This window comes from Hemiscyllium ocellatum, chromosome 7 (assembly GCF_020745735.1).
Source record: "Hemiscyllium ocellatum isolate sHemOce1 chromosome 7, sHemOce1.pat.X.cur, whole genome shotgun sequence".
In the NCBI taxonomy this organism is placed as follows: Eukaryota; Metazoa; Chordata; class Chondrichthyes; order Orectolobiformes; family Hemiscylliidae; genus Hemiscyllium; species Hemiscyllium ocellatum.
In genome coordinates this window covers 11,582,689-11,599,061 of record NC_083407.1, presented here as the reverse complement: position 1 = coordinate 11,599,061, position 16,373 = coordinate 11,582,689, and the positions used below count along the sequence as shown (strand labels likewise).

The 16,373-nt window shown below is 45.6% G+C and overlaps 1 protein-coding gene across 2 annotated transcripts in view; it reads left to right on the top strand.

Annotated features, from left to right (window-relative positions):
* The window catches only part of LOC132817724 (sterol 26-hydroxylase, mitochondrial), a 59,829-nt gene that overhangs the window by 25,782 nt on the left and 17,674 nt on the right, over window positions 1-16,373 (top strand). The window contains exons 4-6 of one of the 2 annotated variants that reach the window (XM_060828264.1): window positions 8,136-8,333; window positions 12,258-12,421; window positions 14,362-14,528. In XM_060828264.1, the coding sequence (XP_060684247.1) occupies window positions 8,136-8,333; window positions 12,258-12,421; window positions 14,362-14,528 (529 nt within the window). The remainder of the gene's footprint in view (window positions 1-8,135; window positions 8,334-12,257; window positions 12,422-14,361; window positions 14,529-16,373) is intronic. The other variant, XM_060828265.1, reaches the window with a different exon arrangement.

The following is a 16,373-nucleotide window of genomic DNA, read 5'->3' as shown; positions in this document are numbered from 1 at the left end:
CTCTGACCAATAAAAGAATGCATACCAAACACCTTCACTATCATATCTACCAGCGACTCCACTTTCAAGGAGCTATGAACCTGCATTCCAAGGTCTCTTTGTTCAGCAACACTCACTAGGAACTTACCATTAAGTGTATAAGTCCTGCTAAGATTTGCTTTCCCAAAATGCAGCACCTTGCATTTATCTGAATCAAACTCCATCTGCCATTTCTCAGCCCATTGGCCCCTCTGGTCCAGATCCTGTTGTAATCTGAGGTAACCTTCTTCGCTGTCCACTACACCTCCAATTTTGGTGTCATCTGCAAACGTACTAACTGTACCTCTTATGCTCACATCCAAATCATTTATGTAAATGACAAAAAGTAGAGGACCCAGCACTGATACTTGTAGCACTCCACTGGTCACAGGCCTCCAGTCTGAAAAACAACCCTCCACCACCACCCTCTGTCTTCTACCTTTGAGCCAGTTCTGTATCCAAATGGCTAGTTCTCCCTGTATTGCGTGAGCCATGCGCACCTGCATGGGCCCCAGCTATGCCTGCCTCTTTGTAGGATATGTGAAACTGTCCATCTTCTGCAGCTACACTGGCACCACCCCCCACCTTTTCCTCCGCTACATCGATGACTGTATCGGCGCTGCCTCGTGCTCCCACGAGGAGGTTGAACAGTTCATCCACTTTACCAACACCTTCCACCCGACCTCAAATTTACCTGGACCATCTCAGATTCCTTCCTCCCCTTCCTAGACCTTTCCATTTCTATCTCGGGCAACCGAATCTATAAACTGACCGACTCCCACAGCTACTTAGACTACACCTCCTTCCACCCTGCCCCTTGTAAAAACGCCATCCCATATTCCCAATTCCTTCATCTCCGCTGCATCTGCTCCCAGGAGGACCAGTTCCAATACCAAACAACCCAGATGGCCTCCTTCTTCAAATACCGCAATTTCCCCCCAGACGTGATCGACGATGCTCTCCGCCCCATCTCCTCCACTTCCCACTCCTCTGCCCTTGAACCCCACCCCTTCAATCGCCACCAAGACAGAACCCCACTGGTCCTCACCTACCACCCCACCAACCTCCATATACATCGTATCATCCGTCATCATTTCCGCCACCTCCAAACAGACCCCACCACCAGGGATATATTTCCCTCCCCTCCCCTATCAGCTTTCCGAAAAGACCACTCCCTCCGTGACTCCCTCGTCAGGTCCACACCCCCCACCAATCCAACCTCCACTCCCGGCACCTTCCCCTGTAACCGCGAGAAATGCAAAACTTGCGCCCACACCTCCCCCCTTACTTCCCTCCAAGGCCCCAAGGGATCCTTCCATATCCAGCACACCTGCACCTCCACACACATTTGCACATTCCCCCTGTGGGCTTCCTCAGGGTGCTCTGGTTTCTTCCCATTGACCAAAGATGTACCAATTAGATTGGTTGGCTGTGGGGTTGGAGGACTGGATCTAGGTGGGATGTTCTTTGGAAGTTTGATATGGGGCTGAATGGCCTCCTTCCATAGTGTGACGATTCTTAAAGTCTCTGCCACTGATGGTGGGTGAAGGAAACGGGGATTTTGCACTGTCAGTCTGCTTGTTAAACAATAAGTCTCAAAACCAGTGACCCACTTCAATTAAGCTTGATAGACCAATAGAGTGTGACCCAAGGAGAACAGAGTAGTGTTGGTGAAGGTGAGTTTCCAGATCCCATATCTTAGCAAAAGGTTATTGAGAGTTAGGAACAATTCAATTTAATTGGAATAAATTATGGATTGTCTCACCTGCTGCTGTCCACTTTGGCACAGCTGTCAAAATGTGAGCAAGGTTTTCAGAGCAGGTTGTTGGACGTGGATTGGCCTGAGGTCTCCTTAGTGAGACAGAAGCTATTAATAAAAGGATTTCTTATTTTTTTTCAGCCTTGTACCTCCAGAACATAAACCAGGCAGGGAAAAGCCCTCCAGGAAATGCTGTATAATTGTGATAAAGTTGTAATAACATAAGATCCTGAGGGGTCTTGACAGAGTAGGTGTGATGAGGAAGTTTCCTTTAATGTGAAAATCAAAAACTCCGTTTCCCTCCCACAGTCCAAAGATGTGCAGGTCAGGTGAATTGGCCATGCTAAATTAGAACATAGAACATAGAAAAATACAGCGCAGTACAGGCCCTTCGGCCCTCGATGTTGCGCCAACTGAAGCCTACCTAACCTACACTAGCCCAATAACCTCCATATGCTTATCCAATGCCCGCTTAAATGACCATAAAGAGGGAGAGTCCACCACTGCTACTGGCAGGGCATTCCATGAACTCACAACCCGTAGTGTTAGGTGCATTAATCAGGGGTAAGTGTGGGAGAGTGGGTCTGGCTGGGTTGCTCTTCGGAGGGTCGGTGTGGACTTGTGGGGCCAAAGAGCCTGTTTCCACACTGCAGGGAATCTAACCTAGGGGTCACTACTTAAAAATCCGAGGTTGCTTGTTAAAAACAGAGATGAGGAGCATTTTGTTCTCTGACTATTTGAACTCCTTTCCTGGAAAGTGGAAGCAGTGTTCCTTGAATGTCTTTAAGGCGGAGAAGATGAGATTCTTGTTAAACAAGTAGTGAGAAAAATAATCAGAGGTTGACAGGAATCCTGTGCCCATCAGTCGTGGGATCGCGCCTGTGAATAGACGTTGCAGTGTAGCCTGGTTCACACAGTGACACACAGGAATGTGGAGGAACCAGATCTTGAGTCTTCTCTGATTACTTTCTCATGCCTTGTTTTGCAAGAATCTCTCCTGGTGCTTGTTCATATGGAACCAGTGCAACACAGTGAAGGTAAAAGCTCTACTCAGTGCCCTCTTTCACTTGTTCAATGATGTTTGCATAAACAATTTTTACATTGTTCCTATTTGCATACGTGTCCAAAATTTCTGAAGTCCAATGTCGTACAAGTTTTGTTTTAAACTCCCTGTAAATCCCGTGGACAATCCACCCTGACCCATATACCTTTGGACTCAAGGAGGAGCCTGAGCACTTGGAGAGAACCCGCACGGAGATGTGGAGAACGTGCAAGCTCCACACAGCCAAACACCCAAGGGTGGGATTGAACATGAATTCCTGGTACTGGGAGGCTGAGGTGCTAACTGCTAAACCACAATGCCACCTGCAATTGCAAGCTACAAGTACACAGCATTGTTCAGACTTCCAGACTGAAGGGCATTTCATTTGGGATTCATTCCTCAATTCAATTTTCCAGCGTTGCCCCTGAACTAAAATGAAAAATCACTCACCTTGCCTTAGGGAGATAGTGGCACAGTGGGATTGCCCCTGGGCTAGTAACCTGGCTAAGTCCTCTGGCTGATGGCCTGGGTTTCAATCCCACTACGGTCATTACTTGCTTTAAACTTTTCTGTGACGCATCCACAGCTGTAGGGCGTGCCAAAGTGAAGCGTAGTCACTGTTGTAATGAAGAAAACGTGGCATACGTTGGCACACAGCAAGCTTCTACAATCAGTGAAGTGTTAAGATCATGGGATCTAGGACCAGGATTAGGCCGTTTGGTCCATTGAGCCTGCCATTTAACAAGATCATGATCTGATTGTGGCCTTAGTTGCACCTCCCCACATAACCTTTGACTCCTGTGTAGATCAAAAGAAAAGTTCAACTTCACTGGTCTCTTTGCTGGAAAATTCCATAGATTTAAGCCTCAAAGAGAAGAAATTTATCTCCTCAGTAACATTCACACCACAACAACGACAGGCCTTACCATCTCCAATAATACGAAAGTGAAGACTGCAGATGCTGGAGATTAGAGTCGAAACTGTGATTCTAGCATAACACAGCAGGTCAGGCAGCATCGGAGGAGCAGGAAAATTGACTTTTCGGGCAAAAACCCTTCATCAGAAATCCTTTTGCCCAAAATGTCGGTTTTCCTGCTCCTCAGATGCTGCCTCATCCCCAATAAGAGAAAATCTAACCACCATCTCTTGACATTCAATGGTATTTTCACCGATACATCCCCCATGATCACCTTCCTGGGGTTTAACCATTGACCAGAAACTCAACTGGACTTGCCACATCAACACAGTGGCTATGAGAACAAGCCAGAGGTTAGGAATCCTGCAGTAAAATAACTCACCTCCTGACTCAAAGCCTGTCCACCATCTACAAGGCACAAGTCAGGAGCGTGATGGAATACTTCCCGCTTGCCTGGATGGGTGCAGCTCCCACAGCACTCAAAAAGCTTGACACCATCCCCAGGACAAAGCAACCCACTTGATGGGCACCACATTCATAGCATCCACTCCCTCCACCACCAACGCTTAGTAGCAGCAGTGTGTACCATCTACAAGATGCATTGCAGAAATTCTGCAAATATTCTTAGTCAGCACCTTCCAAACCCACGACCATTTCTATCTGGTAGAATAAGGGTAGCAGATACATGGGTACACCATCACTTGCAAATTCCCCTCAAAGCCACTCACCATCCTGACTTGGAAATATATGGCTGTTCCTTCATTGTCACTGGGTCAATATCCTGGAATTCCTTTCCGAGGGTCTATCTATAGCACATGGAGTGCAACGGTTCAAGAAGGCAGCTCACCACCATCTTCTCAAGGGCAACCCGGGACAGGCAATAAATGCTAGTCTGGCAAGTGATGCCTTCATTCCCATGAGTAAATTATGTGATAATGTTTTTCCTTTAACAAGGTTATTTTGTCCTTGCTTTTATTGGCGGGTGGGGGAGGGGGGGAGGTGGTGGGGTGGGGGTGGGGTTGTGAAGGCAGAGGTTCCAGTATGTCAGAAAATACCTATCTAAAAAGGCCTTGAAATTTTTTTAAAAAACACTTGTACAATGAAAGGAGAGTGGCTAGTTCTCCCAGGTCAGAGTTTTTTGTCAGTTTTGTTTTTTTTTCAGTTTTGGGTTAAGTTTTCGCAAACACTTTGTCTGGAGCTGCTGGTCAAAGAAAACTGCTGGAGGGGAAGAGGTTCCCGGATTCAACTAAGTTTTTCTGGCTAATTCTCTCTCTCTCTCTCTGTCTGACAGCTCTCTTGTAAGAGCCTATGTTTGATTTTACCTCTATTTTTCTGAGAGGGGTGATTATGAGGAGGTTGCATGTATTTGAAACAGCATCATTAAGTTACGACAGAGTTGATTGGCTTTTCAGATAAGATAAGTTATTCTAAATGCAGTTCTCTTTTATTTGTGTTTCATTTGGTAGTCTGTAAATAAATTCTGGTTTGTTTAAAACTGAATGGTTGGGTCAGCTGCACCACTCCTGGAGTATCCACTTTATACCTGTGTGGGGTGGTATGGTGGTACAGTGGTTAGCACTGCTGCCTCACAGCGCCAGAGACCCCGGTTCAATTCCTGCCTTGGGTAACTGTCTGTGTGGAGTTTGCACATTCTCCCTGTGTCTGTGTGAGTTTGCCCCAGTTTCCTCCCACAGTCCAAAAATGTGCAGGTTAGGTGAATTGGCCATGCTAAATTGCCTGTAGTGTTGTGGGTTGCTCTTTGGTGGGCCGAAGGGCCTGTTTCCACACTGTAAGTATTCTAATGTAAAACACTGAGAAGGGTTAAGGTCTGGGCTACATCCTTGAAATGCTTTGAGGGGGTCTGACCTGTTCATAACATATTTGTGGATCTGTTAAGGTCTGGGCTACATCCTTGAAATGTTTTGAGGGGGTCTGACCTGTCCATAACATATTTCTGGCTTCTGTGTGGATCTGTTAAGGTCTGGGCTACATCCTTGAAATGTTTTGAGGGGGTCTGGCCTGGTCCATAGCATATTTCTGGCTTCTGTGTGGATCTGTTTGATCGGTCCAATTTGGGATTAGGATTGTTGGACTCAAAGGCAGCGAGTGGTAGGTGTTAGATTATTTTGTTCTGGGTGTTGGATTCAATTGGTTTACATCGTGCTTGGTGTAGTAATGGTTCTTTCAGTCACTAAGAGTTTTCTAGAAAGTTTGGGGGCTTTACAAAAGGTGAACAAAGAAAAGCTGCCGGAATTGGCAGGCAAATTGGGGTTGGAGTAACCTTCATCTGTAAGAAAAGGAGAGATATTTAGAGCAATGGCTCAGCCTTTAAATTCACTAGAAACACCATCAGAATCTTAAGAGATGCTAAAGTTCAATTGAGAATGAAGCAGCTTGTGTTAGAGGCAAAAGGAAAAGGGATTGTTTGAAAACTGTTTGAAATACAATGTAAAAGGAGAGGAAAGAGAGAAAGAACAAAAGGCCCGAGAAGAAATAAATAAAAAGAGACAGAGTTCAGCTTCAGAAATTGGCACTCCGACAGAAACGTTAGGATCTGGGCTCCCATCTTGAAATGTTTTGAGAGGTCTGGCCTGGACTTAAAATAAGTCTTCAGTGGGATATCCCTTATTTTGAAACTGTAGCTCCTAGTTCTAGCTTCCCCCATAAGAGGGGATGCTCCATTATCATCTATCCCACCAAACCCCCCTCGGAATCTTATATGTTTCAATGGATGTGAGCATAAGAGGTACAGTTAGTAAGTTTGCAGATGACACCAAAATTGGAGGTGTAGTGGACAGCGAAGAGGATTATAACAGGATCTGGACCAGATGGGCCGATGGGCTGAGAAGTGGCAGATGGAGTTTAATTCAGATAAATGCGAGGTGCTGCATTTTGGGAAAGCAAATCTTAGCAGGGTTTATACACTTAATGGTAAGGTTCTAGAGAGTGTGTTGCTGAACAAAGAGACCTTGGAGTGCAGTTTCATAGCTCCTTGAAAGTGGAGTCGCAGATAGATAGGATAGTGAAGAAGGTGTTTGGTATGCTTTCCTTTATTGGTCAGAGTATTGAGTACAGGAGTTGGGAGGTCATGTTGCAGCTGTACAATACATTGGTTAGGCCACTGTTGGAATATCGCATGCAATTCTGATCTCCTTCCTATCGGAAAGACGTTGTGAAACTTGAAAGGGTTCAGAAAAGATTTACAAGGATGTTGCCAGGGTTGGAGGATTTGAGTTATAGGGAGAAGCTGAACAGGCTGGGGCTGTTTTCCCTGGAGCGTTAGAGGCTGAGGGGTGACCTTATAGAGGTTTATAAAATCATGAGGGTCATGGATAGGATAAATAGGCAAAGTCTTTTCCCTGGGGTTGGGGAGTCCAGAACTAGAGGGAATAGGTTTAGGATGAGAGGGGAAAGATATAAAAGAGACCTAAGAGGCAACTTTTTCACACAGAGGGTGATACATGTATGGAATGAGCTGCCAGAGGAAGTGGTGGAGACTAGTACAATTGCAACATTTAAGAGGCATTTGGATGGGTATATGAATAGGAAGGGTTTGGAGGGATATGGACCGGATGCTGGCAGGTGGGAGTAGATTGGGTTGGATATCTAGTCGGCATGGACAGGTTGGACTGAAGAGTCTGTTTCCATGCTGTACATCTCTATGACTCTATGAGATCACCTCATCATAAGATAATGGGATCAACATCCTGCCAATAATTTTACCTAGAGGCTTGTAAACCTTTGGAATTCCATACCACAGTGGGCTGTGAAGGCTCAGTCTTTGTGTACATTTAAGATAGACATTGATAACTTTCTAAGAGGACTGCAGATGCTGGAGATTAGAGTCGAGAGTGTGGCACAGCAGGTCAGGCAGTGTCTGACAAGCAGGGGAATTGATGTTTTGGGCAGATTGCTGATGAAGAGCCTTTGCCCAAAATGTCGATTTTCCTGCTCCTCGGATACTGTGCTTTTCTAGTACCACACTTGACTGATAAATTTCTGATGAACAGCAGCACACTGGGTCACAGGGATGAGGGTGAATAAAAGACATTGAAGTGATTGATCAGCCATGATCGTACTGTAAATGGGCAGTTAAGATGGGCAGAATGGCCTACCCTATTCCTATGTTCCAATGGCAGTATATCTTTCCTCAGATAAGGAGACGGAAGCTGTTTGCAGTAATCAAATCTGGATGGGCCTCTTTGTGTAGCTGCTTTGCTGCTGTATTCCTTTCTCTGTTCTATTATCCTAATGCACTCTGTATGGTATTGTCTGCCTGTACTACACGCAAAACAAAACTTTTCACTGTACCTCGGTACATGTGACAATAGTAAATCAAATCTTCTCACTGTGCGGCAATCAATTGACAGGTTTTTTTTTTCTGGTTTGCTTTTTCCCAGCAATCTGCATAATACTGTTTGAAACAAGGATGGGATGCTTGGAAGAGAAAGTTCCCGAGGAAACGGATAAATTCATCAAGGCCGTGTTTGAAATGTTCCGCCTCTCCGCGATTGTTGTCTTCTTTCCAAAAGCTTTGTGGCCCTATATACCACAGTGGAAACAATTTGTAGCAGCATGGGACTATATCTTTTACATCAGTAAGGCCAAATTATTTGAAGTCGCATTATTTGTGAGACTTTTGTTCCATTCTGTAAAAATGTGTTACAACTAAGAAACGCAGCAGGTCTTGTGCTGGATCAAGTGCTTTTTGTTATTTATATAAATGATTTGGATGTGAGTATGAGAGATATTGTCAGTGAGTTTGCAGATGACACCAAAATTGGTGGTGTGCTGGACAGCGAAGAAGGTTGTGGGACTTTGATCAGATGGGTCAAGGAGTACTAGATAGAGTTTAATTTAGATAAATGTGAGGTGCTGTATTTTGGAAAGGCAAATCAGGGCAGGGCTTGTCCACTTAATGGTAGGGCCCTGGGGAATGTTGCTAAACAAAGAGACCTTGGGGTGCAGGCTCATAGTTCATTGACAGCGGAGTCGCAGGTTGACAGGGTGGTGAAGAAGGCATATGGTACGCTTGCTTTTATTGATCAGTGCATTGAGTCTAGGAGTTGAAATGCTGTGTTGCAGCTGTGCAGGACATTGGTTAGGCTGCTTTTGGAATACGCGTTCAATTCTGGTCTCCCTACTGTAAGAAAACGTTGTGAAACTTGAAAGGTTTCAGGAAAGATTTACAAGGATATTGCCAGTCTTGGAGGATTTGAGCTATAGGGAGAGGCTGAACAGGCTGGGGCTGTTTTCCCTGGAGTGTCGGAGGCTGGGGGGTGATCTTATAGAGGTTTATAAAATCATGAAGGGCATAGTCTTTTTTCCCAGGGCAGGGGAGTCCAAAACTAGAGGGCATAGGTTTAAGGTGAGAGGGGAAAGACTTAAAAGGAACCTATGGGGCAAATGTTTCATGCAGAGATTGGTGCATGTATGTGAGCTGCCAGAGGAAGTGGTGGAGGCTGGTACAAGTTACAACTTTAGAATTATAAATTATAATTACAATTCTGGATGGTACATGAATAGGAAAGGTTTAGAATGATTTGGGCCAAATGCTGGCAAATGGGACTAGATTAATTCAGGATATCTGGTCAGCATGGACGAGTTGGATCGAAGGGTCTGTTTCTGGGTTGTACATCTCTATAACTATTTGTGGAGAGAGGAATACAGTTAACCTTTTGAGTCCGGTACCACACTTCTTCAGAACTCACAGACAAGATTCTGAAGGGACTTGACAGGGTCAATGCTGTGAAGGTGTTTCTGCTAACGGGGGAATCTCAGGCTAGGGGGCATCATTTCAGAATAAGGCGATACTCACTTAAAACGGAGATACAAAGGAAAATCATCATCCGGAGAATAGTGAATATCTGTAATTCTCCACCCTGGAGAGTTGTGAAGACTAGGCCACTGCAAGTATTTAATGAGGGGATTAATTGATTTTAGAAATATTGAGGAATCGAGGACTGGCTTGAAAGAGGAATTGAGACCTGGTTTTGGTGTTAGAGGGTGGGAGGGCAGGCCTGAGGGGCTGAATGGCCAACTCCAGCTCCAACTCCTGTCATGTTCTTGTGCTGCCAGACCTGCAGAGATTCCTTAGCATCCGCACTGTTTATTTCTGAACTCTGGTATTTCTTAGTGTTGGAATGCATCCAGAAACCTTGCTGGGGCAACATGCAGAGAGCCAAACGGATCCCCCAGAACGAGACAGTGAAGGGAATTGTCAAAACAGAAGCATAGAAAGGTTTGATAGAAATACAGCAGCCATTCAGTCCATCATCACTCGTGCTAGCTGGGCAGAACCCAGTCACACCTTCCAGCTTTCTACATTATGGTGACTGAAATGTATGCCCACGATTTTTATTCAGGGTGTATTAATTGCGAGCACCACCAGCAGAGGGAGCATCCTACCATGCACACGCATGGCATCATGGCAGTGAGATGTCACTCTGCAGTGTTCACGTTGAAAGTAGGAATAGGCCATTCGGCCCTTCGAGCCTGCTCTGTTATTCAATGCGTTCAGGGCTGATCATCTAACTTAGCCCCCTGTTCCCACTTTCTCCCCATACCCTTTGATCCCTTTAGCCCCCGAAGAACTATATCTAACACCTTCTTGAAAACATTCAATGTTTGACTTCAATCCCTTTCTGTGGCAGAGAATTCCACAGGCTCCCCACTTTCTGGGTGAACATGTTTCTCCTCACCTCAGGGGCTTGTCCTGTGTCTTTAGACTATGACCCCTGGTTCTGGACTCCCCTGTCATCAGTAACATCCTTCCTGTGTTTACCCTGTCTGGTCCTGTTAGATGTTTATACATTTCTATGAGATCCACCCCTCATTATTTGAACTCCATTGACTGTAATCCGAACAGTGACCTGTCAGAAAGATGGCACTGCTGATATGATCACACTGAGGTTATACACAATGGAATTGGATGTAGGTTTGCTCGCTGAGCTGGAAGGTTCATTTCCAGACGTTTCGTCACCTTATTGGTAACATCTTCAGTGGGCCTCAGGCGAAGCACTGCTGAAAATTCCAAACCTACAGCAAACCTACATGCAAAATCTCAACCTGAGCTACAAATCTTCTCAAAACTTGCTAACTTAGGGTGAATTGAGACTCCTATTCCTTCTGAGCTGTCAGTTTCCCCCGGAGGGAACAAACCAGACAGTGTGGGGGAGTCATCAACACTCCCTGTACCTCAGTAACAGTGATAATGCCTCGTGTATGATAATGTCCCTGCCTTTGGGTCAGGCGACACAGATTCAGATCCCTCTTGCTCCAGAAGTGTGTTTTAACTTGTCTAGGTCAGAAGTCACATGACATCGGGTTATAGTCCATTAGGTTTATTTGAGACCGCACAAGCATTTGGAGTGCTGCTCCTTCGTCAGGTAAAATGTAAAGAGGCACAGAGTTAGGGAGGCACATCAAGGCAGTTTTACTCAGAGGATCTGGATCGGCACAGGCTTGGAGGGCTGAAAAGCCTGTTCCAGTGCTGTAATTTTCTTTGTTCTTTGTTCAGCCTAAAGGCTTGTGATTTCAAATAAATCTGTTGATCTATAACCTGGCGTCGTGTGACCTCTGATCTTGTCCAACCTAGTTCAACACCGGCACCTCCACATCCTTATTTAGACTATAGACCATAAGACATAGGAGCAGAAATTAGGCTATTCGGCCCATCGAGAGTGCTACAACATTCAATCATGGCTGATCAGTTTCTTTCCAACCCCATTCTCTTGCTTTCTCCCCATAACCCTCGGTCCCCCAATACTCAAGAACCTATCCATCTCAGTTTTAAATTTACTCAATGACTTGGCCTCCACAGCCTTCTGTGGCAATGAATTCCATAGATTCTCTGGCTGAAGAAGTTTCTCCTTACCTCCGTTCTATAAGGTCTTCCCTTTACTCCAAGGCTGTGCCCCTGGGTCCTAGTCTCTCCTACCAATGGAAACATCTTCCTAATGTCTAGGCTGTTCAGTATTCTGTATGTTTCAGTAAGATCCCCCTCATGCTCCTAAACTCCATTGAGTACAGTCCCAAATGTTCCTCATATGAAAAGCAAACCTGTCTAAACAGTTTGGCTTGCATGTCCATACATGGTGCTGTGCTGGTAATGTCACTAGATTACTCATCCTGAGGCCATGAGTTCAGATCTGATTACAGCTGCTGTCGGCATTTGAACTTATTTAATAAAGGTCTGTAATTGAGAGTTAGTTTACCCTGAATCATCTGTTGACTGCTGTGAAGACTCATAAATACCCAAGAGGGAAAGAAATCTGTATGTGACTCCCGACCCAAAACAATGTGGGTGACTCTTGAGTGCCTTTTGAAATGGCCAGTCAGTTCAAGAGCAGTTAGGGTTGGGCAGTAACAGTGTCCATGGAATTTAGTTTTTAAGAAAGAAACAAGGGATTTTTGTGTCTTCTGTGTTCCAGACGAACGCCAGCTTTGCTCCCCCCGCAATCTGGGTATTAAAAACTTCTGCTCATCACATTCATTGTCAACAGTATTTTCTTAACTTTCAGCTGAGAAGCTTGTCAATAAGAAGATAAGAGAGATCGAGGAGCACGTTGAGAAGGGCTGTGCAGTGGAAGGAGAATACCTCACGTACCTACTGGCCAATATCAAGATGACTCCTTTTGATGTGTATGGCAGCCTGTGTGAGCTCCTGTTGGCTGCAGTAGACACCGTAAGGTCCAAGATATTTAATAATGATTGTGTTTGGCTGACTGTAATAAGCTTGATCGCACTGAGGGACATGTTTATTGAATTGAATGAGGATTTCTCAATGGCATCTCATAGATTTGTTACAAGAACTCCAGCGATGTAGAAAGAAACAGACTTTTTCAAATGGTGAGAGACTCTTAGGTGTTGGAATTCAGAGGAATTTGTGACGTCTTTGCATAAAGTGTGTGGCATGGTGGCTCAGTGGTCAGCACTGCGGCCTCACAGCGCCAGGGATCTGGGTTTGATCCCAGCCTCAGACGACTGCCTGTGTGGAGTTTGCACATTCTCCCCGTGTCTGCGTGGGTTTCCTCCCACAGTCCAAAGATGTGCAGGTTAAGTGGGTTGGCCATGCTAAATCGCACCTACTGCCCATGGATGTGCCAGCTAGGTGGATTAGCCATGGGAAATGCAGGGTTAGGGTAGGAGTACTGGGTTGGGAGGGTCATTGCAGACTTGATGGGCTGAATGGCCTCGATCTGCATGGCAGGGGTTCTAAAATTCACGGCAAACTCGCCTATTGCTATAGGACGCCAAATGCTATGTCAACTTTTATTGCAAAGGGGCTGGAATTGAGCAAAGAACGTCTTCCTACAATGAGATAGCAAATGATGAAACTGCATCTGCTGTACAGTTTTGGTCTCCACAAGTAAAAAAGATACACTTGCCTTGGAGGGAGTGCAACTAGTTTCATTCATCTGATTCCTGGGATGAGAGAATTGTCTCACACGGAGAGGTTGAATAGAATGGGCCGATGTGCCCTGGAGTTTAGAACAGTGAGACAGGATCTAATTGGAAGTTTGCTGTTCTCTGTGGGTTTGACAGAGCACATGTTGTCCCCCTTGCTGGGGTTGAGGTCGAGAACTAGGGAATCAGCATAAGAAGTTGGACCTCTGTAATTGAGATGAAGGACTCTTCACTGGGAGAGTTGTAAACCTCTGGCATTCGCTACCCTAAAAACCTTGAACTCGAGGATATTCAAGATCGCATTTTAGAGAATGGGGTGGTGAGTGCAGCAGTGCCAGAAAATTACCCCTCAATGTATTTAGTAAATTGAGTGGGCTTAAGGGGCAATATGTCCTGATCCTGTTCTTATTATAATCTCATTTTCCCTTGGTCTATAATATTGACTTCCTCAATACAGGTAAACATAATATTGCAAAGAAAATGGACAGTTATCTGAAAATCAAGGATGTGCAGGCAAATGGGGAACAAGGTGGGACATAAGCACTAAGTGAATTGGGACAGCTGACACCAAGACAATGGGCCAAATGGCCTCTTTCTGTGATGTATTAAGTCCTGTGTTTGTATTGTATTCATGATTTGGAGATGCCGGTGTTGGACTGGGGTGTACAAAGTTAAAAATCACACAACACCAGGTTATAGTTCAACAAGCACGCTAACTTTCGGAGCAACGCTCCTTCATCAGGTGATAGCCCTCCACTATCACCTGATGAAGGAGCGTCACTCCGAAAGCTAGCGTGCTTCCAATTAAACCTGTTGGACTATAACCTGGTGTTGTGTGATTTTTAACTTTGTATTGTACTCAACTGTCAATAAAGGGTGGCGCTGGAAAAAACACAGCAGGTCAGGCAGCATCTAAGGAGCAAGAGTGTCAATGTTTCGGGCTTAAACTTTCACCCAGCGCCACACTTTATCGACTCTAGTTTCTCTAGCATCTGCATTCCTCATGATCTCCGACTCAACTGGTAGAACATGGGCTTTAGGATTTGTTTTTTGATCTATAAGCAAATAGCTCTCTCTGCTGGGATCGTGGAGAATTCCCTTTCTGTTTCCCCCGGTTACATAGGGTAAGCTTCACCTTAACTCTGTTATCGGTAGCACAGGACATCTCCTCAAGCTCTGTTGGTTTTCCATTGAAGCAAACCCACTCCTGTCTTTCAGACCTCCAACACGACCTCTTGGATCCTGTACAATCTGGCTCGGGAGCCATCTATTCAACAGCAGCTGTATGAAGAGGTGACCAGTGTTTGTCCCGGCGACCAAATCCCCGAAGCGAAAGACTTTGCCAACATGCCGTTCTTGAAGGCAGTGGCCAAAGAGACTCTCCGGTAGGGTCCCGGCTGACCGCCTCTGCTCCAGGCTTCTCCCCTTTCACTGCCTTTTGCTACTTCTCTGGTGTTAGTGACCCTGGGGATCCCTGGCCTGTGTGTGGGAGGGATGTGGAAAGGACACTTTCTCACATTGAGTATTGGGAAGGAGTTGAGAGGGGATCAGATCCCAGATATACCAGGATCCCTTCTGTTTTAACCTTATTGGAAAACAAAGAGGCCATTCAGCCCCTTGGACCACCTATACCATTCAACAATATCATTATAGACAGTCAGGAGGCTGGAGGAACCCAGGAAGGCAGGCAGCATCAGGAGGTTGATGTTTCGGGTGTAACCCTTCTTTGGGACTGGGTGTGGGTGTGGGGGGCAATTGCAGATAAATGGGGAGGTGGGCTCCGAAGAAGTCATATTGGACATCAAGTATTGATTGTGTTTCTTTCTCCACAGATGCTCCTAGATTAGCTGAGTTTCTCCAGTACGTTTTGTTCATATTTCTGCATTCGTTCTCTTTGCTCTTTCTTTATCTGCACTTATGGGACGTGGGCAACGCTGGCTATGCCCAGCAATTATTGCCTGTCCCTAGTTGCCCCTTGGGAAGGTGGGGGTGAGCTGCCTTCTTGAACCGATGCAGTCCATGTGCTGTGGGTCAGCTCACAAAGTTGTTAGGGAGGGAATTCCAGGATTTTAATCCAGTGACACTGAAGGAACGGCAATAAATTTCCAAGTCAGGATGGTGAGTGGCTTGCAGGGGAACTTGCAGGACGTGGCGTTCCCATGGATCTGCTGTCCTTGTCCTTCTAGATGGAAAAGATTGTGGGTTTGGAAGGTGCTGTTTAAGCATCTTTGTTGAGTCACTGCAGTCCATCTTGTTGATGGTACTGATGTGTATTGGGATAGGAGGAAGTGAATACTTGTGGATAGGTACCTGTCAAGCGGGCTGCTTTATCCTAGATGATGTCAAGCTTCTTGAGTGTTGTTGGAGTCACACTCACCCACGCAAGTGGAGAGTATTCCATCACACTCCTGACCTGTGTCTTGTAGATGGTGGACAGGTTTTGGGATGTCAGGGATGAGTTACCACAGTATTCCCAGCCTCTGACCTGCTCTTGCAGTCACTGTGCTTATGTGGCAAGTCAGTTGATTTTCAGGTAAATGGGAACCCGCCAGATGTTGGTAGTGGGGATTCAGTGATGGTAATACTGTTTAAAAGGTGGTGGAGATGGTTTACGTAGTGATTGTAACAAGGTGGCTCAGTGGTTAGCACTGTTGCCTCACAGCACCAGAGATCCTGGTTTGAATCCAGCCTCAGGCGACTCTCTGTGTGGAGTTTACACATTCTCCCCGTCTCTTTTACATCTTTCCCCTCTAACTCTAAACCTATGCCCTCTAGTTCTGGACTCCCCAATCCCAGGGAAAAGACTTTGCTGATTTACCCTATCCATGCCCCTCATAATTTTATAAGCCTCAATAAGGTCACCCCTCAGCCTCTGACGTTCCAGGGAAAACAGCCCCATCCTGTTCAGCCTCTCCCAATAACTCAAATCCTCCAACATCCTTGTAAATCTTTTCTGAACCCTTTCAAGTTTCACAACATCCTTTTGATAGGAAGGAGCCCAGAATTGCACGCAATATTCCAAAAGTGGCCTAACCAATATCCTGTACAGCCGCAACATGACTTCCCAATTCCTGTACTCAATACTCTGACCGATAATTCCAGTCCTATTTGCCAGCATTTGGCCCAGATCCCGCTAAACCCTTCCTATTCATATACCCATCCCACTGCCTTTTAAATGTTGTATTTGTACCAGCCTCCATCACTTCCTCTGGCAGCTCATTCCATACACG